The sequence below is a fragment of the Rana temporaria genome, assembly GCF_905171775.1.
Source record: "Rana temporaria chromosome 9 unlocalized genomic scaffold, aRanTem1.1 chr9d, whole genome shotgun sequence".
NCBI classification, from domain to species: domain Eukaryota; kingdom Metazoa; phylum Chordata; class Amphibia; order Anura; family Ranidae; genus Rana; species Rana temporaria.
This window is the reverse complement of record NW_024404480.1, coordinates 346,264-369,893: the sequence shown is the minus strand read 5'-3', so window position 1 is coordinate 369,893 and position 23,630 is coordinate 346,264. Positions and strand designations below refer to the sequence as shown.

Sequence of the window (23,630 nt, the reverse complement as noted above, 5' to 3'; positions counted from 1 at the left end):
CCCCACCCCCACCGTCTGAGGGTTGAAGATGTCGATCTCCAGGAAGTTGCTGGGGGGTCCGTAGGCGTCGGTCAGGTCCTGAGGTTTGGAGTTGAGGCGGCGGGTGTCCGCCACCGTGGCGTCCGACATTCTGCACCGAGACCCGCCGACCGACACACCCGGCCCGGAGAGATCACCGCGCATGCGCACACCGGACCGAGCCGCATTATCCGCGAGAGGAGGAGGAGGGGCTCTGCGCATGTGCGAGACTGGAGGAGAGATCTGTCTGTGTGTGTGTGTGGGAGGGGGTACACTTTATTTATGGGGGGGGGGGGTACACTTTATTTATGGGGGGGGGTATACTTTATTTATGGGGGGGTACTGAGTACACTTTATTATGGGGGGTCCTGAGTATACTTTATTATGGGGGGGGGGGGGTCCTGAGTATACTTTATTTATGGGGGGGTACACTTTATTTATGGGGGGGGGTACACTTTATTTATGGGGGGTACACGTTATTTATGGGGGGGGGTACACTTTATTTATGGGGGGGTCCTGAGTACACTTTATTTATGGGGGGTCATGAGTATACTTTATTATGGGGGGTCCTGAGTATACTTTATTTATGGGGGGGTACACTATATTAATGGGGGGGTCCTGAGTACACTTTATTTATGGGGGGGGTCCTGAGTATACTTTATTATGGGGGGGGGGGTCCTGAGTATACTTTATTTATGGGGAGGGGAACACTTTATTTATGGGGGGGTACACTTTATTTATGGGGGGGTCCTGAGTACACTTTATTTATGGGGGGTCCTGAGTACACTTTATTTATGGGGGGTCCTGAGTACACTTTATTTATGGGGGGTCCTGAGTATACTTTATTATGGGGTCCTGAGTATACTTTATTTATGGGGGGTCCTGAGTACACTTTATTTATGGGGGGTCCTGAGTACACTTTATTTATGGGGGGTCCTGAGTATACTTTATTATTGGGGGGTCCTGAGTATACTTTATTTATGGGGGGGTCCTTAGTATACTTTATTTATGGGGGTCCTGAGTATACTTTATTTATGGGGGGTCCTGAGTATACTTTATTTATGGGGGGGGTCCTGAGTATACTTTATTTATGGGGGGTCCTGAGTATACTTTATTTATGGGGGTCCTGAGTATACTTTATTTATGGGGGGGGTCCTGAGTATACTTTATTTATGGGGGGTCCTGAGTATACTTTATTTATGGGGGGGTCCTGAGTATACTTTATTTATGGGGGGGTCCTGAGTATACTTTATTTATGGGGGGTCCTGAGTATACTTTATTTATGGGGGGGGTCCTGAGTATACTTTATGGGGGGTCCTGAGTATACTTTATGGGGGGGTCCTGAGTATACTTTATTTATGGGGGGGGTCCTGAGTACACTTTATTTATGGGGGGGTCCTGAGTACACTTTATTTATGGGGGGTCCTGAGTACACTTTATTTATGGGGGGTCCTGAGTACACTTTATTTATGGGGGGTCCTGAGTACACTTTATTTATGGGGGGTCCTGAGTATACTTTAATATTGGGGGGGTCCTGAGTATACTTTATTTATGGGGGGGGTCCTTAGTATACTTTATTTATGGGGGTCCTGAGTATACTTTATTTATGGGGGGTCCTGAGTATACTTTATTTATGGGGGGGGTCCCTGAGTATACTTTATTTATGGGGGGGTCCTGAGTATACTTTATTTATGGGGGTCCTGAGTATACTTTATTTATGGGGGGGTCCTGAGTATACTTTATTTATGGGGGGTCCTGAGTATACTTTATTTATGGGGGGGGGTCCTGAGTATACTTTATTTATGGGGGGTCCTGAGTATACTTTATTTATGGGGGGGGTCCTGAGTATACTTTATTTATGGGGGGGTCCTGAGTATACTTTATGGGGGGTCCTGAGTATACTTTATGGGGGGTCCTGAGTATACTTTATGGGGGGGTCCTGAGTATACTTTATTTATGGGGGGTCCTGAGTATACTTTATGGGGGGTCCTGAGTACACTTTATTTATGGGGGGGTCCTGAGTATACTTTATTTATGGGGGGGGTCCTGAGTATACTTTATTTATGGGGGGTCCTGAGTATACGTTATTTATGGGGGGTCCTGAGTATACTTTATTTATGGGGGGGTCCTGAGTATACTTTATTTATGGGGGTGGTCCTTAGTATACTTTATTTATGGGGGTCCTGAGTATACTTTATTTATGGGGGGGTCCTGAGTATACTTTATTTATGGGGGGTCCTGAGTATACTTTATTTATGGGGGGTCCTGAGTATACTTTATTTATGGGGGTCCTGAGTATACTTTATTTATGGGGGGGGGTCCTGAGTATACTTTATTTATGGGGGGTCCTGAGTATACTTTATTTATGGGGGGGTCCTGAGTATACTTTATTTATGGGGGGGTCCTGAGTATACTTTATTTATGGGGGGTCCTGAGTATACTTTATTTATGGGGGGGGTCCTGAGTATACTTTATGGGGGGTCCTGAGTATACTTTATTTATGGGGGGGTCCTGAGTATACTTTATTTATGGGGGGGGTCCTGAGTATACTTTATTTATGGGGGGGTCCTGAGTATACTTTATTTATGGGGGGGGTCCTGAGTATACTTTATGGGGGGTCCTGAGTATACTTTATTTATGGGGGGTCCTGAGTATACTTTATTTATGGGGGGGTACACTTTATTTATGGGGGGGTCCTGAGTATACTTTATTTATGGGGGGTCCTGAGTATACTTTATTTATGGGGGGTCCTGAGTATACTTTATTTATGGGGGGGGTCCTGAGTATACTTTATTTATGGGGGGTCCTGAGTATACTTTATTTATGGGGGGGGTCCTGAGTATACTTTATTTATGGGGGGGTCCTGAGTATACTTTATTTATGGGGGGGTCCTGAGTATACTTTATTTATGGGGGGGGGGGGTCCTGAGTATACTTTATTTATGGGGGTCCTGAGTATACTTTATTTATGGGGGGGGGGGGTCCTGAGTATACTTTATTTATGGGGGGTCCTGAGTATACTTTATGGGGGGTCCTGAGTATACTTTATTTATGGGGGGGGTCCTGAGTATACTTTATTTATGGGGGGAGGTCCTGAGTATACTTTATTTATGGGGGGGGGGAGTGTACATAGGGGGGGAGGAGTGTAGACAGGGGGGAGGAGTGTAGACAGGGGGAGGAGTGTACACGGGGGGAGGAGTGTACACAGGGGGGAGGAGTGTACACGGGGGAGGGGTGTACACAGGGGGGAGGAGTGTACACGGGGGGAGGAGTGTACACGGGGGGAGGAGTGTACACAGGGGGGGGAGGGGTGTACACAGGGGGGGAGGAGTGTACACAGGGGGAGGAGTGTACAGCTTGTATAACAAATAACTCAACACACAGCCATTAATGTCTAAACCGCTGGCAACAAAAGTCAGGACACCCCTAAGTGAAAATCTCCAAATTGCGCCCAATTAGCTACCCCTCCCCCCGGTGTCATGTGACTGGTTAGTGTTACAAGGTCTCAGGTGTGATAAATTTGGTGTTATCGCTCTCACTCTCTCATACTGGTCACTGGAAGGACAACATGGCCCCTCCTGGCAAAGAACTCTCTGAGGATCTGATATAAAGAATTGTGTCTCTACATAAAGATGGCCGAGGATATAAGAAGATCGCCGAGACCCTGAAACTGATCTGCAGCCCGGGGGGCCGGGACCATCCAGCGGTATAACAGGACGGGTTCCCCTCCCCCGCCTCGCCATGGTCCTCCCAAGAAATGGAGGTCACGTGCTCAGCGTCATATCCAGAGGTCGTCTTTGGGAAGAAGACATATGAGTGCTGCCAGCATTGCTGCAGAGGGGGGAGGGGTCAGCCTGTCAGTGCTCAGACTATACGCCGCACACTGCATCAAATTGGTCTCCAGAAGAAAGACTCTTCTAAAGATGAGGCACAAGAAAGAGCCGCAAACAGTTTGCTGAAGACAAGCAGACTAAGGACAGGGATTACTGGAACCGTGTCCTGTGGTCTGATGATACAAGATAAAGGTATTTGGTGTCAGGTGGTGTCAGGCGTGTGTGGGGGAGGGGCCAGGTGAGGAGGACAGACAAGGGTGTCTTCCCTACAGTCAGGCATGGTGGGGGGAGGGTCATGGTCTGGGGCTGCATGAGTGCTGCCGGCACTGGGGGGGCTACAGATCATTGAGGGAACCATGAATGCCGACATGTACTGTGACCTACTGAAGCAGAGCATGATCCCCTCTCTTAAGAGACTGGGCCGCAGGGTAGTATTCCAACATGATAACCACCCCAAACACACCTCCAAGACCACCACTGCCTTGCTAAAGAAGCTGAGGGGAAAGGTGATGGACGGGCCAAGCATGTCTCCAGACCTAAACCCTATTGATCATCTGTGGGGGGGAAGGGGGAGGAGCGCAAGGTCTCCAACATCCACCAGCTCTGTGATGTCATCATGGGGGAGGGGAAGAGGACTGCAGTGACAACCTGTGAAGCTCTGGTGACCTCCAAGCCCAAGAGGGTTCAAAATAATGGCGGCCGCACAAAATATTGTCACTTTGGGCCCAATTTGGAGATTTTCACTTAGGGGGTGTCCTGACTTTTGTTGCCAGCGGTTTAGACATTAATGGCTGTGTGTTGTGTTATTTGTTATACAAGCTGTACACTCCTCCCCCCTGTGTACACTCCTCCCCCCTGTGTACACCCCTCCCCCCCCTGTGTACACTCCCCCCCCCCCCCGCGTACACCCCTCCCCCCCTGTGTACACTCCTCCCCCCCCTGTGTACACTCCTCCCCCCCTGTGTACACTCCTCCCCCCCCTGTGTACACTCCTCCCCCCCTGTGTACACCCCTCCCCCCCTGTGTACACTCCTCCCCCCCTGTGTACACTCCTCCTCCCCCTGTGTACACTCCTCCCCCCCTGTGTACACTCCTCCCCCCTGTGTACACCCCTCCCCCCCCCTGTGTACACTCCTCCCCCCCTGTGTACACCCCTCCCCCCCGTGTACAACCCCTCCCCCCCTATGTACACTCCTCCCCCCTGTGTACACTCCTCCCCCCTGTGTACACTCCTCCCCCCCCTGTGTACACTCCTCCCCCCCCGTGTACACCTCCCCTGTGTACACCCCTCCCCCCTGTCTACACTCCCCCCCCCCTGTCTACACCCCTCCCCCCCCTGTGTACACTCCTCCCCCCCCTGTGTACACCCCTCCCCCCCATGTGTACACTCCTCCCCCCTGTCTACACTCCTCCCCCCCCCTGTGTACACTCCTCCCCCCCCGTACACTCCTCCCCCCCCTGTGTACACTCCTCCCCCCCTGTGTACACTCCTCCCCCCCCGTGTACACCTCCCCCTGTGTACACTCCTCCCCCCTATGTACACTCCTCCCCCCCTGTACACTCCTCCCCCCCTGTGTACACTCCTCCCCCCCTGTGTACACTCCTCCCCCCCCCTGTGTACACTCCTCCCCCCCTGTGTACACTCCTCCCCCCTGTGTACACTCCTCCTCCCCCTGTGTACACTCCTCCCCCCTGTGTACACTCCTCCCCCCCTGTGTACACTCCTCCCCCCCTGTGTACACTCCCCCCCCCCCTGAGGGGGGGTGAGCAGTTTCTAGGAGGGGGGGGGGGCAGTTTCTAGGAGGGGGGGGGGGAGCAGTTTCTAGGGGGGGGGGGGGTGAGCAGTTTCTAGGAGGGGGGGGTGAGCAGTTTCTAGGAGGGGGGGGTGAGCAGTTTCTAGGAGGGGGGTGAGCAGTTTCTAGGAGGGGGGGGTGAGCAGTTTCTAGGAGGGGGGGGATGAGCAGTTTCTAGGAGGGGGGGTGAGCAGTTTCTAGGAGGGGGGATGAGCAGTTTCTAGGAGGGGGGATGAGCAGTTTCTAGGAGGGGGGGTGAGCAGTTTCTAGGAGGGGGGGTGAGCAGTTTCTAGGAGGGGGGGGTGAGCAGTTTCTAGGAGGGGGGGGGTGAGCAGTTTCTAGGAGGGGGGGTGAGCAGTTTCTAGGAGGGGGGGTGAGCAGTTTCTAGGAGGGGGGGGTGAGCAGTTTCTAGGAGGGGGGAGCAGTTTCTAGGAGGGGGGTGAGCAGTTTCTAGGAGGGGGGGGTGAGCAGTTTCTAGGAGGGGGCGCTGAGCTGTTGAGGAGGAGACTTGAATAATTTTCAGTGATGTGAACTTTGAGGATGAATTCCTCCATAGTGAGTGCAGCTACAGAGGTCAGCGAGTATTCATAGCCCAGCCACAGCCCTACCCCCAGAGATCCCTTCAGCTGGGGATATATTCAATGTACACCCCCTTCCCCCACATTGGGCCCCTGTGCCCTCTTCTCCTCTACAATGGGCCCCTGTGCCCTCCCTTCCCCCACATTGGGCCCCTGTGCCCTCTTCTCCCCTACAATGGGCCCCTGTGCCCTCCCTTCCCCCACATTGGGCCCCTGTGCCCTCTTCTCCCCTACAATGGGCCCCTGTTCCCTATTCTCCCCTACAATGGGCCCCTGTGCCCTCCCTTCCCCCACATTGGGCCCCTGTGCCCTATTCTCCCCTACAATGGGCCCCTGTGCTCTCCCTTCCCCCACATTGGGCCTCGTACCCTCTTCTCCTCTAAAATGGGCCCTTCCTTCCCCTACATTGGGCCCCTGTGCCCTCTTTTCCCCTACAATGGGTCCCTGTGCTCTCCCTTCCCCTACATTGGGCCCCTGTGTCCTCTTCTCCTCTACAGTGGGCCCCTGTACCCTCTTCTCCACTACAATGGGTCCTTCCTTCCCCCACATTGGGCCCCTGTGCCCTCTTCTCCTCTACAATGGGCCCCTGGGCCCTTCTCTTATCCTCACTGGGCCCTTGGCTCCTCCTCTCCACTACAATGGGCCCCTGGCTCCTCCTCTCCACTACAATGGGCCCCTGGCTCCTCCTTTCACTACAATGGGCCCCTGGGCCTTCCCTTCCCCACGCTTTGGGCCCCTGTGTCCTCTTCTCCTCTACAATGGGCCCCTGTTCCCTCCCTTCCCCCACATTGGGCCCCTGTGCTCTCCCTTCCCTCACATTGGGCCCCTGTACCCTCTCTCCCCCCGCTTTGGGCCCCTGTGCCCCCTTCTCCTCTACAATGGGCCCCTGGCTCCTCCTCTCCTCTACAATGGGCCCTTGGCTCCTCCTCTGCACTACAATGGGCCCTTGGCTCCTCCTCTCCTCTACAATGGGCCCTTGGCTCCTCCTCTCCACTACAATGGGCCCCTGGCTCCTCCTCTCCACTACAATGGGCCCCTGGCTCGTCCCCTCATCTGTCATTACATAACCCGGCCGGTCAGAGGTCAGCTCGCAGCACTGCATGCCGGGAAGAGAAGTCCCCGCCCTCTTCTCCTCGCAACCGCAGCGCCTTCTGGGAATTGTAGTCCCCGCCCATCTCGCCGCCCGTCTCCTCCCTCTCTTCCCGAACTACACCTCCCATGGTGCCCCGAGGCCCCGCCCAGAGACGTCACTCCGCACAGCGCGCTCCGCCCCTCCCGAGTGCTGGTAAACAGAAACGTCAGCGGGAAGTTTTGTGGAGAAGAAAAGAGAAAAGAAAAGTGACAGACCGCGAGCGGAACCGGGCCGGGGGCGGGGCCGGAGGGAGGTGGGCGGGGCAGTGGAGCTCCGGGGACATGGAGGGAGACGAGCCGCCCCCGGTGGACATTGACCCGGACTTCGAGCCCCAGGCCAGGCCCCGCTCCTGCACATGGCCCCTTCCCAGGCCGGAGCTGTCCGTGGCGACCCCCGCGGGGACCCCTACCGCGGAGGAGGGGCGAGCCGAGGCCCCGCCCCTGCCCAACGAGGGCCCCGGAGTCACCCCAAGGAAAGGCGGGTCCCGGAGGAACGCCTGGGGGAACCAATCATACGCCGAGCTCATCAGCCAGGCCATCGAGAGCTCCCCGGAGAAGAGGCTGACCCTGGCCCAGATCTACGACTGGATGGTGAGGAGCATTCCCTACTTCAAGGACAAGGGCGACTCCAACAGCTCCGCAGGGTGGAAGGTAAGGGCCCCGGGCCCCTGTCCCCAAGAGCTGACACTCCAATACACTCCCCTCCCCCCATACACACCCCGTCCCAAGAGCTGACACTCCGATACATCCCCCATACACACCAAGGACAAGGGCGACTCCAACAGCTCCGCAGGGTGGAAGGTAAGGGCCCCGGGCCCCGTCCCGGGAGCTGACACTCCGATACACCCCCCCATACACACCTCGTCCAAGAGCTGACACTCCGTACTACACCGCACCCCCCCCCCCCATACACACCAAGGACAAGGGCGACTCCAACAGCTCCGCCGGGTGGAAGGTAAGGGCCCCGGGCCCCAAGAGCTGACACTCCGATCCCCCCCCCTCCCCCCATACACACCCCGTCCCAAGAGCTGACACTCCGATCCCCCCCATACACGCCTCGTCCCAAGAGCTGACACTCCAATCCCCCCCATACACACCAAGGACAAGGGTGACTCCAACAGCTCCGCCGGGTGGAAGGTAAGGGCCCCGGGCCCCAAGAGCTGACACTCCGATACACTCCACCCCCCTATACACACCCCGTCCCAAGAGCTGACACTCCGTACTACACCGCACCCCCCCCCCCCACATACACCAAGGACAAGGGCGACTCCAACAGCTCCGCCGGGTGGAAGGTAAGGGCCCCGGGCCCCAAGAGCTGACACTCCGATCCCCCCCATACACGCCTCGTCCCAAGAGCTGACACTCCAATCCCCCCCATACACGCCTCGTCCCAGGAGCTGACACTCCGATACACCCCCCCATACACACCCAAGGACAAGGGCGACTCCAACAGCTCCGCAGGGTGGAAGGTAAAGGGCCCCGTCCCAAGAGCTGACACTCCGATCCCCCCATACACGCCTCGTCCCAAGAGCTGACACTCCGTACTACACCCCCCATATACACCTCGTCCCAAGAGCTGACACTCCGATCCCCCCCATACAGCCTCGTCCCAAGAGCTGACACTCCGTACTACACCCCCCATACACACCAAGGACAAGGGCGACTCCAACAGCTCCGCAGGGTGGAAGGTAAGGGCCCCCGGGCCCCGTCCCAAGAGCTGACCACTCCGATCCCCCCCCATACACACCTCGTCCCAAGAGCTGACACTCCGTACTACACCCCCCCCTCTATACAACCCCTCGTCCCAAGAGCTGACACTCCATTATACACCGCACCCCCCCCCCCCCCCCCAATATACACCAAGGACAAGGGCGACTCCAACAGCTCCGCAGGGTGGAAGATAAGGGCCCCTCCGTACTATACACCCCCCAATACACACCTCGTCTCAAGAGCTGACACTCCGATACACCGCATCCCCCCCCCCCCCCCCCCCACACACACGCCTCATCTCAAGAGCTGACACTCTGTAAAAAATTGTGTTTGAAAAACTGTTGCGCAAAAACGATCGTCATTTTATTCTCTGGGGTTCCTGCTCATGTATAATATTTGGGGGTTTCTAACTAACTTTGTAGCAAAAACAAGAGATTTAAACTTGTCAGAAAATTGGGGGTCAGCGATTGGTTGGAGGGGTTGGAGGTGAGCGATTGGTTGGAGGTCAGCGATTGGTTGGAGGGGTTGGGGGTCAGCGATTGGTTGGGGGTCAGTGATTGGTTGGAGGGGTTGGGGGTCAGAGATTGGTTGGAGGGGTTGGGGGTCAGAGATTGGTTGGAGGGGTTGGGGGTCAGAGATTGGTTGGAGGGGTTGGGGGGTCAGAGATTGGTTGGAGGGGTTGGGGGGTCAGAGATTGGTTGGAGGGGTTGAGGGTCAGCGATTGGTTGGAGGGGTTGGGGGTCAGAGATTGGTTGGAGGGGTTGGGGGTCAGCGATTGGTTGGAGGGGTTGAGGGTCAGCGATTGGTTGGGGGGTCAGCGATTGGTTGGAGGGGTTGGGGGTCAGCGATTGGTTGGAGGGGTTGAGGGTCAGCGATTGGTTGGAGGTCAGCGATTGGTTGGAGGGGTTGGGGGTCAGCGATTGGTTGGGGGTCAGCGATTGGTTGGAGGGGTTGGGGGTCAGCGATTGGTTGGAGGGGTTGAGGGTCAGAGATTGGTTGGAGGGGTTGAGGGTCAGCGATTGGTTGGAGGGGTTGGGGGTCAGAGATTGGTTGGAGGGGTTGGGGGTCAGCGATTGGTTGGAGGGGTTGAGGGTCAGCGATTGGTTGGGGGTCAGCGATTGGTTGGAGGGGTTGGGGGTCAGCGATTGGTTGGAGGGGTTGAGGGTCAGCGATTGGTTGGAGGTCAGCGATTGGTTGGAGGGGTTGGGGGTCAGCGATTGGTTGGGGGTCAGCGATTGGTTGGAGGGGTTGGGGGTCAGCGATTGGTTGGGGGTCAGCGATTGGTTGAAGGGGTTGGGGGTCAGCGATTGGTTGGGGGTCAGCGATTGGTTGGGGGGTCAGCGATTGGTTGGAGGGGTTGGGGGTCAGCGATTGGTTGGGGGTCAGCGATTGGTTGGGGGGTCAGCGATTGGTTGGAGGGGTTGGGGGTCAGCGATTGGTTGGAGGGGTTGGGGGTCAGCGATTGGTTGGAGGGGTTGGGGGTCAGCGATTGGTTGGGGGTCAGCGATTGGTTGGGGGTCAGCGATTGGTTGGAGGGGTTGGGGGTCAGCGATTGGTTGGAGGGGTTGGGGGGTCAGCGATTGGTTAGAGGTCAGCGATTGGTTAAGGGGTTGGGGGTCAGCGATTGGTTGGAGGTCAGCGATTGGTTAAGGGGTTGGGGGGTCAGCGATTGGTTAGAGGTCAGCGATTGGTTGGAGGGGTTGGGGGTCAGCGATTGGTTGAAGAGGTTGGGGGTCAGCGATTGGTTGAAGAGGTTGGGGGTCAGCGATTGGTTGGAGGGGTTGGGGGTCAGCGATTGGTTGGGGGTCAGCGATTGGTTGGAGGGGTTGGGGGTCAGCGATTGGTTAGAGGTCAGCGATTGGTTAAGGGGTTGGGGGTCAGCGATTGGTTGGAGGTCAGCGATTGGTTGGAGGGGTTGGGGGGTCAGCGATTGGTTGAAGAGGTTGGGGGTCAGCGATTGGTTGAAGAGGTTGGGGGTCAGCGATTGGTTGGAGGGGTTGGGGGGTCAGCGATTGGTTGGGGGTCAGCGATTGGTTGGAGGGGTTGGGGGGTCAGCGATTGGTTGGAGGGGTTGGGGGTTAGCGATTGGTTGGGGGTCAGCGATTGGTTGGGGGGTCAGCGATTGGTTGGAGGGGTTGGGGGTCAGCGATTGGTTGGAGGGGTTGGGGGTCAGCGATTGGTTGGAGGGGTTGGGGGTCAGCGATTGGTTGGAGGTCAGCGATTGGTTGAAGAGGTTGGGGGTCAGCGATTGGTTGGGGGTCAGCGATTGGTTGGAGGGGTTGGGGGTCAGCGATTGGTTGGAGGGGTTGGGGGTCAGCGATTGGTTGGAGGTCAGCGATTGGTTGAAGAGGTTGGGGGTCAGCGATTGGTTGGGGGTCAGCGATTGGTTGAAGAGGTTGGAGGTCAGCGATTGGTTGAAGAGGTTGGGGGTCAGCGATTGGTTGGAGGGGTTGGGGGTCAGCGATTGGTTGGAGGGGTTGGGGGTCAGCGATTGGTTGGAGGGGTTGGGGGTTAGCGATTGGTTGAAGTGGTTAGAGGTCAGCGATTGGTTGGGGGTCAGCGATTGGTTGGGGGTCAGCGATTGGTTGGGGGTCAGCGATTGGTCGGGGGTCAGCGATTGGTTGGGGGGGTTAGAGGTCAGCGATTGGTCAAGGGTCAGCAATTGGTTGGGGGTCAGTGATTGGTTGGAGGGGTTGGGGGTCAGCGATTGGTTGGGGGTCAGCAATTGGTTGGGGGTCAGCGATTGGTTGGAGGGGTTGGGGGTCAGCGATTGGTCGGGGGTCAGCGATTGGTTGGGGGGGTTAGAGGTCAGCGATTGGTCGGGGGTCAGCGATTGGTTGGCTGGGTTGGGGGTCAGCGATTGGTTGGGGGTCAGCGATTGGTTAGAGGTCAGCGATTGGCTTAGGAACATTTGCCGGTGTTGATTGTTTTCTCTCTCTGGGCGCAGAACTCGATCCGGCACAACCTCTCCCTACACAGCAAGTTCATCAAGGTTCACAACGAGGCGACGGGGAAGAGCTCCTGGTGGATGTTGAACCCGGAGGGCGGGAAGAGCGGCAAAGCTCCGCGCCGCAGAGCCGCCTCGATGGACAACAGCAGCAAACTGGCCAAAGCCCGTAACAAAGTATCGAAGAAGAAGGCCCAAGGTCCCGGAGATCCTCCCGCGGGGAGTCCCGGCTCCCAATCCTCCAAGTGGCCCGGCAGCCCCTCGCAGAGTACGGAGGACCCCGAGGTGTGGACCAGCTTCCGCTCCCGCACCGGTTCTAACGCCAGCAACCTCAGTCTCCGGCTGTCCCCTATCCTGACCGAGCAGGACGACGCCGCCGACCACGACCTCCACTCCTCGCTCAGCTTTTCCGATAGCGTCCCTCCAACCGTCACCGAGGAACTGGAACTTATCGACGGCCTAACCCTGCGGTCCTCGGGGGCGGCGCCCTTACCCGCTCCACAGTCCATGTTACAGACGCCCTCCGGTTTCTCCATGCGCCCGCCCCAGTCCTTCGGGAACTCTCTGTTCAGCCCCATCTCTCCGGTGTCCAGCCATTTCCCGCGACCTCAGACTCTGGAAGCCCTTCTGACCTCGGACTCCCCTCCCCCCAGCAATGTGCTGATGAGTCAGGTGGACCCGGTGCTGGGGCAGAGCGGCGGGCACAATTTACTTCTGCTGGGCGGGCAGAACAAAATCCGAAGCCCCGAGCACCCCGGCGCCCCTCCAGCGCCCCCAAATAGTCTGCCGCTGTTGGGGCTTCCTCCATTGTCGTCTATGCCCCTCCCCCGACCACACTCGTTCCCTACCGTCTCCGAACGTCTTCCTACAGACCTGGACATTGACATGTTCCTGGAGAACCTGGAGTGTGACGTGGACTACATCATCAACAACGACCTGATGGAGGAGGGGGGCCTGGACTTCAACTTCGAACCCCTGCACCCCGGCAACACCCCCAGCAACAACCACAGCTGGCTTCCCAGCTAGACCCGGTAGGTTTGTCTTCCCACTGACGTATAAAGTTGTGTCTCCTGTCCTGCTCCTCCCCAGCTACAGTCCCTGCTGGCCGGCTCCTCTCCTCTCCCCTCCTGTCCTGCACCTCCCCAGCTACAGCCTCTGCCGATGTCCTCCTCTCCCCTCCTGTCCTGCACCCCCCCCCCCCCAGTTAGACCCGGTAGGTTTGTCTTCCCACTGACGTATAAAGTTGTGTCTCCTGTCCTGCTCCTGCTCCCTCCTGTCCTGCTCCTCCCCAGCTACAGCCCCTGCAAGCCGGCTCCTCTCCCCTCCTGTCCTGCTCCTCCCCAGCTACAGCCTCTGCCAATGTCCTCCTCTCCCCTCCTGCCCTACATCTCTCCCCCAGTAACAGTCCCTGCAGGCCGGCTCCTCTCCCCTCCTGTCCTGCACCCCCCCAGCTACAGTCCCTGCTGTCCAGCTCCTCTCCTCTCCCCTCTTGTCCTGCACCTCCCCAGCTACAGCCCCTGCAGGCCGGCTCCTCTCCCCTCCTGTCCTGCACCTCCCCAGCTACAGCCCCTGCAGGCCGGCTCCTCTACCCTCCTGTCCTGCACCTCCCCAGCTACAGCCCCTGCAGGCCGGCTCCTCTCCCCTCCTGTCCTGCTCCCCCCCAGCTACAGCCCCTGCAGGCCGGCTCCTCTCCTCTCCCCTCCTTTCCTGCTCCTCTCCCCTCCTGCACCCCCCCAGCAACAACCACAGCTGGCTTCCCAGCTAGACCCGGTAGGTTTGTCTTCCCACTGACGTATAAAGTTGTGTCTCTTGTCCTGCTCCTCTCCAGCCACAGCCCCTGCAGGCCGGCTCCTCTCCTCTCCCCTCCTGTCCTGCACCTCCCCGGCAACACCCCCAGCAACAACCACAGCTGGCTTCCCAGTTAGACCCGGGTAGGTTTGTCTTCCCACTGACACAGTGTATAAAGTTGTATCTCCTGTCCGGCTCCTCCTCCCTCCTGTCCTGCACCCCCCCAGCTACAGCCCCTGCTGTCCAGCTCCTCTCCTCTCCCCTCCTGTCCTGCACCTCCCCAGCTACAGTCCCTGCTGTCCAGCTCCTCTCCTCTCCTGTCCTGCACCCCCCCAGCTACAGCCCCCGCTGGCCGGCTCCTCTCCCCTCCTGTCCTGCACCTCCCCAGCTACAGTCCCCTCTGGCCGGCTCCTCTCCCCTCCTGTCCTGCACCTCCCCAGCTACAGTCCCCGCTGGCCGGCTCCTCTCCCCTCCTGTCCTGCACCTCCCCAGCTACAGTCCCCTCTGGCCGGCTCCTCTCCCCTCCTGTCCTGCACCTCCCCAGCTACAGTCCCCGCTGGCCGGCTCCTCTCCCCTCCTGTCCTGCACCTCCCCAGCTACAGTCCCCGCTGGCCGGCTCCTCTCCCCTCCTGTCCTGCACCTCCCCAGCTACAGTCCCCGCTGGCCGGCTCCTCTCCTGTCCTGCACCTCCCCAGCTACAGCCCCTGCTGTCCAGCTCCTCTCCCCTCCTGTCCTGCACCATCCCTAGCTACAGCCCCTGCCAATGTCCTTCTCTCCCCTCCTGTCCTGCTCCTCTCCCCTCCTGTCCTGCTCCTCTCCTGTCCTGCACCTCCCCAGCTACAGCCCCTGCCGATGTCCTTCTCTCCCCTCCTGTCCTGCACCTCCCCAGTTATAGTCCCTGCAGGCCGGCTCCTCTCCCCTCTTGTCCTGCACCTCCCCAGCTACAGCCCCTGCCGATGTCCTCCTCTCCCCTCCTGTCCTGCACCTCCCCAACTACAGCCCCTACCGATGTCCTCCTCTCCCCTCCTGTCCTGCACCCCCCCCCCCCCCAGTTACAGTCCCTGCTGGCCGGCTCCTCCCCCTTCTGTCCTGCACCTCCCCAGCTACAGCCCCTGCAGGCCTGCTCCTCTCCCCTCCTGTCCTGCACCTCCCCAGCTACAGTCCCTGCTGATGTCCTTCTCTCCCCTCCTGTCCTGCACCCCCCCCAGTTACAGTCCCTGCAGGCCGGCTCCTCCCCCCTCCTTTCCTGCAGCTCTCCCATCTATAGTCCCTGCTGGCCGGCTTCTCTCCTCTCCTGTCCTGCACCCCCCCAGCTACAGTCCCTGCTGGCCGGCTCCTCCCTCCTTCTTTCCTGCAGCTCTCCTATCTATAGTCCCTGCTGGCCGGCTCCTCTCCTCTCCTGTACCCCGCTAGCTACAGTCCCTGCTGGCCGGCTCCTCTCCTCTCCTGTACCCCGCTAGCTACAGTCCCTGCTGGCCGGCTCCTCTCCTCTCCTGTACCCCGCTAGCTACAGTCCCTGCTGGCCCCTCTCCTCTCCTGTACCCCGCTAGCTACAGTCCCTGCTGGCCGGCTCCTCTCCTCTCCTGTACCCCCCCCCAGCTACAGTCCCTGCAGGCCGGCTCCTCTCCTGCACCCCCCAGCTACAGTCCCTGCTGGCCAGCTCCTCCCCCCTCCTTTCCTGCACCTCCCCAGCTACAGTGCCTGCTGATGTCCTTCTCTCCCCTCCTGTCCTGCACCTCCCCAGCTACCGTCCAGCTCCTCTCCTCTCCTGTCCTGCTCCCTTCCCCCAGCTACAGTCCCTGCTGGCCGGCTCCTCTCCTCTCCTGTCCTGCACCTCCCCAGCTACAGCCCCTGCTGTCCAGCTCCTCTCCTCTCCCCTCCTGTCCTGCTCCTCTCCTCCAGCTACAGTCCCTGCTGGCCGGCTCCTCCCCCCTCCATTCCTGCACCTCCCCAGCTACAGTGCCTGCTGATGTCCTTCTCTCCCCTCCTGTCCTGCACCTCTCCCCCACTTACAGTCCCTGCTGGCCGGCTCCTCCCCCCTCCTTTTCTGCACCCCCCTAGCTACAGTCCCTGCAGGCTGGCTCCTCTCCCAGCTAAAGTCCCTGCTGGCCGGCTCCTCTCCTGTCCTGCACCCCCACCCCCCAGGTACAATCCCTGCTGGCCGGCTCCTCCCCCTTTCCTGCAGCTCTCCCATCTATAGTCCCTGCTGGCCGGCTTCTCTCCTGTCCTGCACCCCCAGCTACAGTCCCTGCTGGCCGGCTCCTCCCCCCTTCTTTCCTGCAGCTCTCCCTTCTATAGTCCCTGCTGGCCGGCTCCTCTCCTGTCCTGCACCCCCCCCCCCCAGCTACAGTCCCTGCTGGCCGACTCCTGTCCTGCACCCCCTAGCTACAGCCCCTGCTGGCCGGCTCCTCTCCCCTCCTGCACCCCCCAGCTACAGCCCCTGCTGGCCGGCTCCTCTCCCCTTCTGTCCTGCAGCTCCCTTCATCTGCAGGGCAGGACAGAAAGGGAGAGGAGCCGGCCAGCAGGGACTGTGGAGCTGCTGATACTGGTAGTCACATTCTGGTACTTTCCTGTTTCCATGGTGTATGATTTGTGTCTTTTTATACCTCCCGGGGGGTTCAGCTTTGATTTCTCTCCATTCTTTTGAACAGATTTCATGGAAGGCGGATCCCTACATCAGCTACGCCGAGGGACGCCGGGCCAAAACCAGGGATCCCTTGCAGGACGCCATCCCAGGAGAACACACAGGGGGTCACCTGAACCCCAAAGTACGACGTCCTATCAGAACCCTGCACACGGGGGGGTCACCTGAACCCCAAAGTACGACGTCCTATCAGAACCCTGCACACGGAGGGGTCACCTGAACTCCAAAGTACGACGTCCTATCAGAACCCTGCACACGGGGGGGGTCACCTGAACCCCAAAGTACGACGTCCTATCAGAACCCTGCACAGGGGGGGTCACCTGAACTCCAAAGTACGACGTCCTATCAGAACCCTGCACACGGGGGGGGTCACCTGAACCCCAAAGTACGACGTCCTATCAGAACCCTGCACAGGGGGGGTCACCTGAACCCCAAAGTACGACGTCCTATCAGAACCCTGCACACGGGGGGGGGGTCACCTGAACCCCAAAGTACGACGTCCTATCAAAACCCTGCACAGGGGGGGTCACCTGAGCTGCAGCCAACACAAAGCTTCCATGTTGTATCACAGGCCATGGAGGGAGTGATTGTTTCCACTTCTCACCTGCGTGCCAGAAAGAGACCTCCGGCAGTGCCATACATCAAGTCGCAGCAGAGTGCAGGACGTGACGGCGCTTTCATACCAACGCAGGCCATTTTTCTTTTTTCCTGTGACCTCAGAGGAGGGCGGTCCCTGCGATGTCAGAGGAGGGCGGTCCCTGCGACCTCAGAGGAGGGCGGTCCCTGCGATCTCATCACCAGCACTCATCAAACCATTTCACCTTCATCCCGACATTTCCCCCGCAGTCGCCCTCCTGCTGTAAGATTTTTATTTTTTTTCATATGGTTTATATTAAATTGTGTACAGAGAGGTGCGGGCACCAACACTAACCCCTCCCCCGCTCACCCCCTCCCCTCCCCCGCTCATTTCATATTTTATTACAAAGATTTTAGGAGTATAACTCGTTTTTATACTAATTTGTATTTCTAGTTCTCGGAGGAGAAGAATCCGCGGTACTAAAACACTAAAAGCCCCGAATCGGGGACTGATGATGGACTTGTGTGCCCCCCCCCCCCCTCTCTAATCCAATCTAATCTTTCTGAGACTTCCCAAAATCCTCCTTTTTAGCCAAACGCCTGGAGCAGCCTTTCCCAATCCCCTTCCCCCCCCCCCCCCCCCCCCCCGGAGGAACCCCCAGCCCCCCCCCCTGCTCTCGGAGGAACCCCCAGCCCCCCCCCCCCAGAGAAACTCCCAGCCCCCCCTGCTACCGGAGGAACCCCCAGCCCCCCCCCCTGCTCTCGGAGGTACCCCCAGACCCCCCCCTGCTCTCGGAGGAACCCCCAGAATTATTGTAATGTCTCAGGGAACCCCCCCCGGCTATAATATGATTATAATTACATTTCATGGTGAAGGATGAAAGTTATAAAATTATTCTATATTATAACTTCTAACATTTTATATATAATATTTCTTTTTCTTTTTTATCTTTACATGCATGGTCATCAGAGATATACCCCCCTACATTGGCGGTCATCAGAGATATACCCCCCTACATTGGTGGTCGGTGGAGATATACCCCCCTACATTGGTGGTCGGTGGAGATATACCCCCTTACATTGGCGGTCGGTGGAGATATACCCCCTTACATTGGCGGTCGGTGGAGATATACCCCCTTACATTGGCGGTCGGTGGAGATATATCCCCTTACATTGGCGGTCGGCGGAGATATACCGCCCTACATTGGCGGTCGGCGGAGATATACCGCCCTACATTGGCGGTCGGCGGAGATATACCCCCTTACATTGGCGGTCGGTGGAGATATACCCCCTTACATTGGCGGTCGGTGGAGATATACCCCCTTACATTGGCGGTCGGTGGAGATATACCCCCTTACATTGGCGGTCGGTGGAGATATACCCCCTTACATTGGCGGTCATCAGAGATATACCCCCCTACATTGGTGGTCGGTGGAGATATACCCCCCTACATTGGTGGTCGGTGGAGATATACCCCCCTACATTGGTGGTCGGTGGAGATATACCCCCCTACATTGGTGGTCGGTGGAGATATACCCCCTTACATTGGCGGTCGGTGGAGATATATCCCCTTACATTGGCGGTCGGTGGAGATATATCCCCTTACATTGGCGGTCGGCGGAGATATACCGCCCTACATTGGCGGTCGGTGGAGGTATACCCCCTTACATTGGTGGTCTTTAGAGAAATGTCTCTTTTTCATCAGTGGTCAATTAAAAAGTGTCCCCATACATTTGTGATTACCCCCTAATGGTGGTGGTCACTGAGAGAAAGCCACTGACCACCAATGTAAGGAGGAACTTCTCTAACATAGATGGTGGTCTTCCACTGACCACCAATGTAAGGAAGATCATCTCTAATGTAGATGGTATTCTTCCTCCGAACACCAATGTAAGGAGGATCTTCTCTAATATTAGTGGTCAGTGGAAGAATACCATCTATGTAAAGAGGATCTTCTCTAATGTAGATGGTGTTCTTCCACCATTGTAAAGAGGACCTTCCTAAACCTAGATGGTATTCTTCCACTGTCCACCAATATAAGGAGGATCTTCTCTAATATTAGTGGTCAGTGGAAGAATACCGTCTATGTAAACAGGATCTTCTGTAATGTAGATGGTATTCTTCCACTGTCCACCAATCTAAAGAGGACCTTCTTTAACGTAGATGGCGTTCTTCCACTGACCACCAATGTAAGGAGGTCCTTCTCTAATGTAGATGTGTCCTTCCACTGACCACCAATGTAAGGAGGACCTTCTCTAATGTAGATGGTGTCCTTCCACTGACCACCAATGTAAGGAGGACCTTCTCTAATGTAGATGGTGTCCTTCCACTGACCACCAATGTAAGGAGGACCTTCTCTAATGTAGATGTGTCCTTCCACTGACCACCAATGTAAGGAGGACCTTCTCTAATGTAGATGTGTCCTTCCACTGACCACCAATGTAAGGAGGACCTTCTCTAATGTAGATGGTGTCCTTCCACTGACCACCAATGTAAGGAGGACCTTCTCTAATGTAGATGGTGTTCTTCCACTGACCACCAATGTAAGGAGGACCTTCTCTAATGTAGATGGTGTCCTTCCACTGACCGCCAATGTAAGGAGGTCCTTCTCTAATGTAGATGTGTCCTTCCACTGACCGCCAATGTAAGGAGGACCTTCTCTAATGTAGATGTGTCCTTCCACTGACCACCAATGTAAGGAGGACCTTCTCTAATGTAGATGTGTCCTTCCACTGACCACCAATGTAAGGAGGACCTTCTCTAATGTAGATGTGTCCTTCCACTGACCACCAATGTAAGGAGGACCTTCTCTAATGTAGATGTGTCCTTCCACTGACCACCAATGTAAGGAGGACCTTCTCTAATGTAGATGTGTCCTTCCACTGACCATCAATGTAAGGAGGTCCTTCTCTAATGTAGATGTGTCCTTCCACTGACCACCAATGTAAGGAGGACCTTCTCTAATGTAGATAGTGCTCTTCCACTGACCACCAACTTAAAGGTTCTCCTTGTATTGATTGTCAGTAGTGAAGTATCCATTTACGTTGGTGGTCATTGGAGAAATGCCCCCTCACATTTGGGGTCATTGGAGAAATGCCCCCTCACATTTGGGGTCATTGGAGAAATGCCCCCTCACATTGGGGGTCAGCAGTGAAGGTCTTTCTTACATTGGTAGTCAATGCTCCCCTCTCATTGGATGCCATAGTAGGTGGGAGTTCAGTCTGTCACAGCTCCGCCCCCTCGAAGAACCCCGCTTTGTCACCTCATTGAACCATACAAACCTGCGGAAGAACCCCCCGGGTGGGTGGGGAAGGCTGCTCTAGGGAACCCTTTGAATTCCTAGAATCACATCTTCTATTTTTATGGTGCGCTTTGTATTTTTACACCCCTTTGTATTTTCTTGGAATGGCGGCTCTGTGCTGCCTGAAGAGGGATATTTTTGTACCTTTTTTGTATTCTTAGGTAGGGGAGATTAGAATTCTCATGGAATGTTCAGTGACACCAAACTAAACACCTCACACTTCAAGCTGAACTCCAGACTCCTCTACAGATTTCATCGTCACTTCCTGTCCCGTTGTCGGAGTGAAAAGCGAGCGCGTTGTTGTTTTCTTTTCGCTAAGTTCTTCCATTACGTCATCGCTGTATACAGGAGACTGCGGCTTTGCCCGGGTACCATGAGGAGGGATTGAGGGAGCGATGACGTGGCTTTCACTGCTTTATCAGGCTACAGTTGCTTGTGCAGGGAGTTGATGGGAGTTGTAGTATTCAGTTGGTGTGCAGAGGGCCAGGCACACATTCCTGCAGGCGTGAGGGGGTGTGATAGGCCAAGTCTTCTGGCCTATCAGACAAGCTATGAGGTAATGGTGGGTGGGGCAGACCAAGAGTCTCCTGGCCTATCAGACAAGCTATGAGGTAATGGGGGGTGGGGCAGACCAAGAGTCTCCTGGCCTATCAGACAAGCTATGATGTAATGGTGGGTGGGGCAGACCAAGAATCTACTGGCCTATCAGACAAGCTATGATGTAATGGTGGGTGGGGCAGACCAAGAGTCTCCTGGCCTATCAGACAAGCGACGATGTAATGGTGGGTGGGGCAGACCAAGAATCTACTGGCCTATCAGACAAGTGACGATGTAATGGTGGGTGGGGCAGTCCAAGAATCTACTGGCCTATCAGACAAGCGATGATGTAATGGTGGGTGGGGCAGACCAAGAATCTACTGGCCTATCAGACAAGCGGCGATGTAATGGTGGATGGGGCAGACCAAGAGTCTCCTGGCCTATCAGACAAGCTATGATGTAATGGTGGGTGGGACAGACCAAGAATCTACTGGCCTATCAGACAAGCTATGATGTAATGGTGGGTGGGGCAGACCAAGAGTCTCCTGGCCTATCAGACAAGCGGCGATGTAATGGTGGGTGGGGCAGACCAAGAGTCTCCTGGCCTATCAGACAAGCTATGAGGTAATGGTGGGTGGGGCAGACCAAGAATCTACTGGCCTATCAGACAAGCGATGATGTAATGGTGGGTGGGGCAGACCAAGAATCGACTGGCCTATCAGGCAAGCTATGGTGGGTGGGGCAGACCAAGAATCTACTGGCCTATCAGACAAGCTATGATGTAATGGTGGGTGGGGCAGACCAAGAATCTACTGGCCTATCAGACAAGCTATGATGTAATGGTGGGTGGGGCAGTCCAAGAGTCTCCTGGCCTATCAGACAAGCTATGATGTAATAGTCTGGTCGGTCCTGGAGTATGCCGTCCAGTTCTGGGCTCCAGTCCTCAGGAAGGATGTACTGGAAATGGAGAGAGTACAAAGAAGGACAACAAAGCTAATAAAGGGTCTGGAGGAGGAATGGAGGATATTGGTGATGAGGAAATGTTGTGATCTTATTCTCTCTGGAGAAGAGACGGGGGAGGGGAGAGGATTTCACAAATACCGGACTGGTGACCCCACAAGAGGGGAAAACTTTTTTGCGGAAGGGAGTTTAATAAGACACGGGGCCACTCATTAAATTTAGAAGAAAAGAGGTTTAACATTAAACTATGTAGAAGGTTCTTTACTGTAAGAGCGGCAAGGATGTGGAATTCCCTTCCACAGGCGGTGGTCTCAGCGGGGGAGGGGCATCGATCGTTTTTCAAGAAACTATTAGATAATCATCTGAAGGACCACAACATACAGGGAGATACAATGTAATACTGACCTATAATCACACACATGGGGGGACTTGTGTCTTTTTTCAACCCCACCTACTATGTAATGGTGGGCGGGACAAACCAAAAGTCCAATGGCCTGTCAGTCATACAATGATCTATTGGTGGGCGGGACAAGCCAAGAGTCTCCTTGCCTGTCCAGTCATACTATGATGTAATTGTGGCCGGGACAAATTAAGACTCTCCTGGCCTGTCAGTCTTGCTATGATGCAGTGGTGGGCGGGACAAATCAAGAGGCTCCTGGCCTGTCAGTCAAGTTATGATGTAGTGGTGGGCGGGACGAACAAAGAGTCTCCTGGCCTATCATTCTTACTATGATGAATGGTGGGAGGGACAAACCACAAATACCATGGCCCGTCAGTCATTCTATGATGTAATGGTGGGCGGGAAACAAACCACAAATACCATGTAATAGTAATCCTATTATGTAATAGTGGGCGGGACAAACTAAGAGGCTCCTGGCCTGTCAGCCAAGCTATGATCAAATGGTGGACAGGACAAATCCCATGGTCTGTCAGTTTGTGGGCGGGACAAATCAACTCTCCTGGCCTGTCAGCCTTACTATGATGCATTGGGGGGCGGGACAAATGAAGAGGCTCCTGGCCTGTCAGTCAAGTTATGATGTAGTGTTGGGCGGGACGAACAAAGAGTCTCCTGGCCTATCATTCTTACTATGATGAAATGGTGGGCGGGACAAACCACAAATCCCATGGTCTGTCAGTTTTACTATTATGTAATTGTGGGCGGGACAAATTAAGACTCTCCTGGCCTGTCAGTATTACTATGATGTAATGGTGGGTGGGACAAATCAACTTTCCTGGCCTGTCAGTCTTACTATGATGCATTGGGGGGGACAAACCACAAATCCTATGGTCTGTCAGTTATACTATGATGTAATGGTGGGTGGGACAAATCAAGGGACTCCTGGCCTGTCGGTCTTACTATGATGTAATGGTGGGCGGGACAAATCAAGGGACTCCTGGCCTGTCGGTCTTACTATGATGTAATGGTGGGCGGGACAAATCAAGGGACTCCTGGCCTGTCGGTCTTACTATGATGTAATGGTGGGTGGGACAAACTAAGGGACTCCTGGCCTGTCGGTCTTGCTATGATGTAATGGTGGGCGGGACAAACTAAGGGACTCCTGGCCTGTCGGTCTTGCTATGATGTAATGGTGGGCGGGACAAACCAAGGGACTCCTGGCCTGTCGGTCTTGCTATGATTTAATGGTGGGCGGGACAAACTAAGGGACTCCTGGCCTGTCGGTCTTACTATGATGTAATGGTGGGCGGGACAAACCAAGAGACTCCTGGCCTGTCAGTCAAGCGATGATGTAATAGTGGGTGGGGCAAACAATCAATGTGGGAGTGGTCAGGACAAACCAGGATTCCAAGGCTCCT

At 56.1% G+C, this 23,630-nt stretch overlaps 1 protein-coding gene and 1 long non-coding RNA gene across 2 annotated transcripts; both read left to right on the top strand.

Moving 5' to 3' along the window:
- Positions 1 to 7,474: 7,474 nt before the first annotated feature.
- Positions 7,475 to 16,862, top strand: FOXO4 (forkhead box O4). The gene is made up of 3 exons (XM_040334418.1): positions 7,475 to 8,003; positions 12,010 to 13,040; positions 16,448 to 16,862. Exons 1-2 carry the CDS (start codon positions 7,635 to 7,637, stop codon positions 13,033 to 13,035), a joined length of 1,395 nt encoding a protein of 464 aa, XP_040190352.1. The 5' UTR covers positions 7,475 to 7,634; the 3' UTR covers positions 13,036 to 13,040; positions 16,448 to 16,862.
- Positions 16,863 to 18,566: 1,704 nt separating this feature from the next.
- On the top strand, positions 18,567 to 21,036 carry LOC120921914. The gene is made up of 2 exons (XR_005745013.1): positions 18,567 to 19,214; positions 19,970 to 21,036. It is a non-coding gene; the product is annotated as an uncharacterized LOC120921914 (long non-coding RNA).
- The last annotated feature ends 2,594 nt before the right edge of the window (positions 21,037 to 23,630 follow it).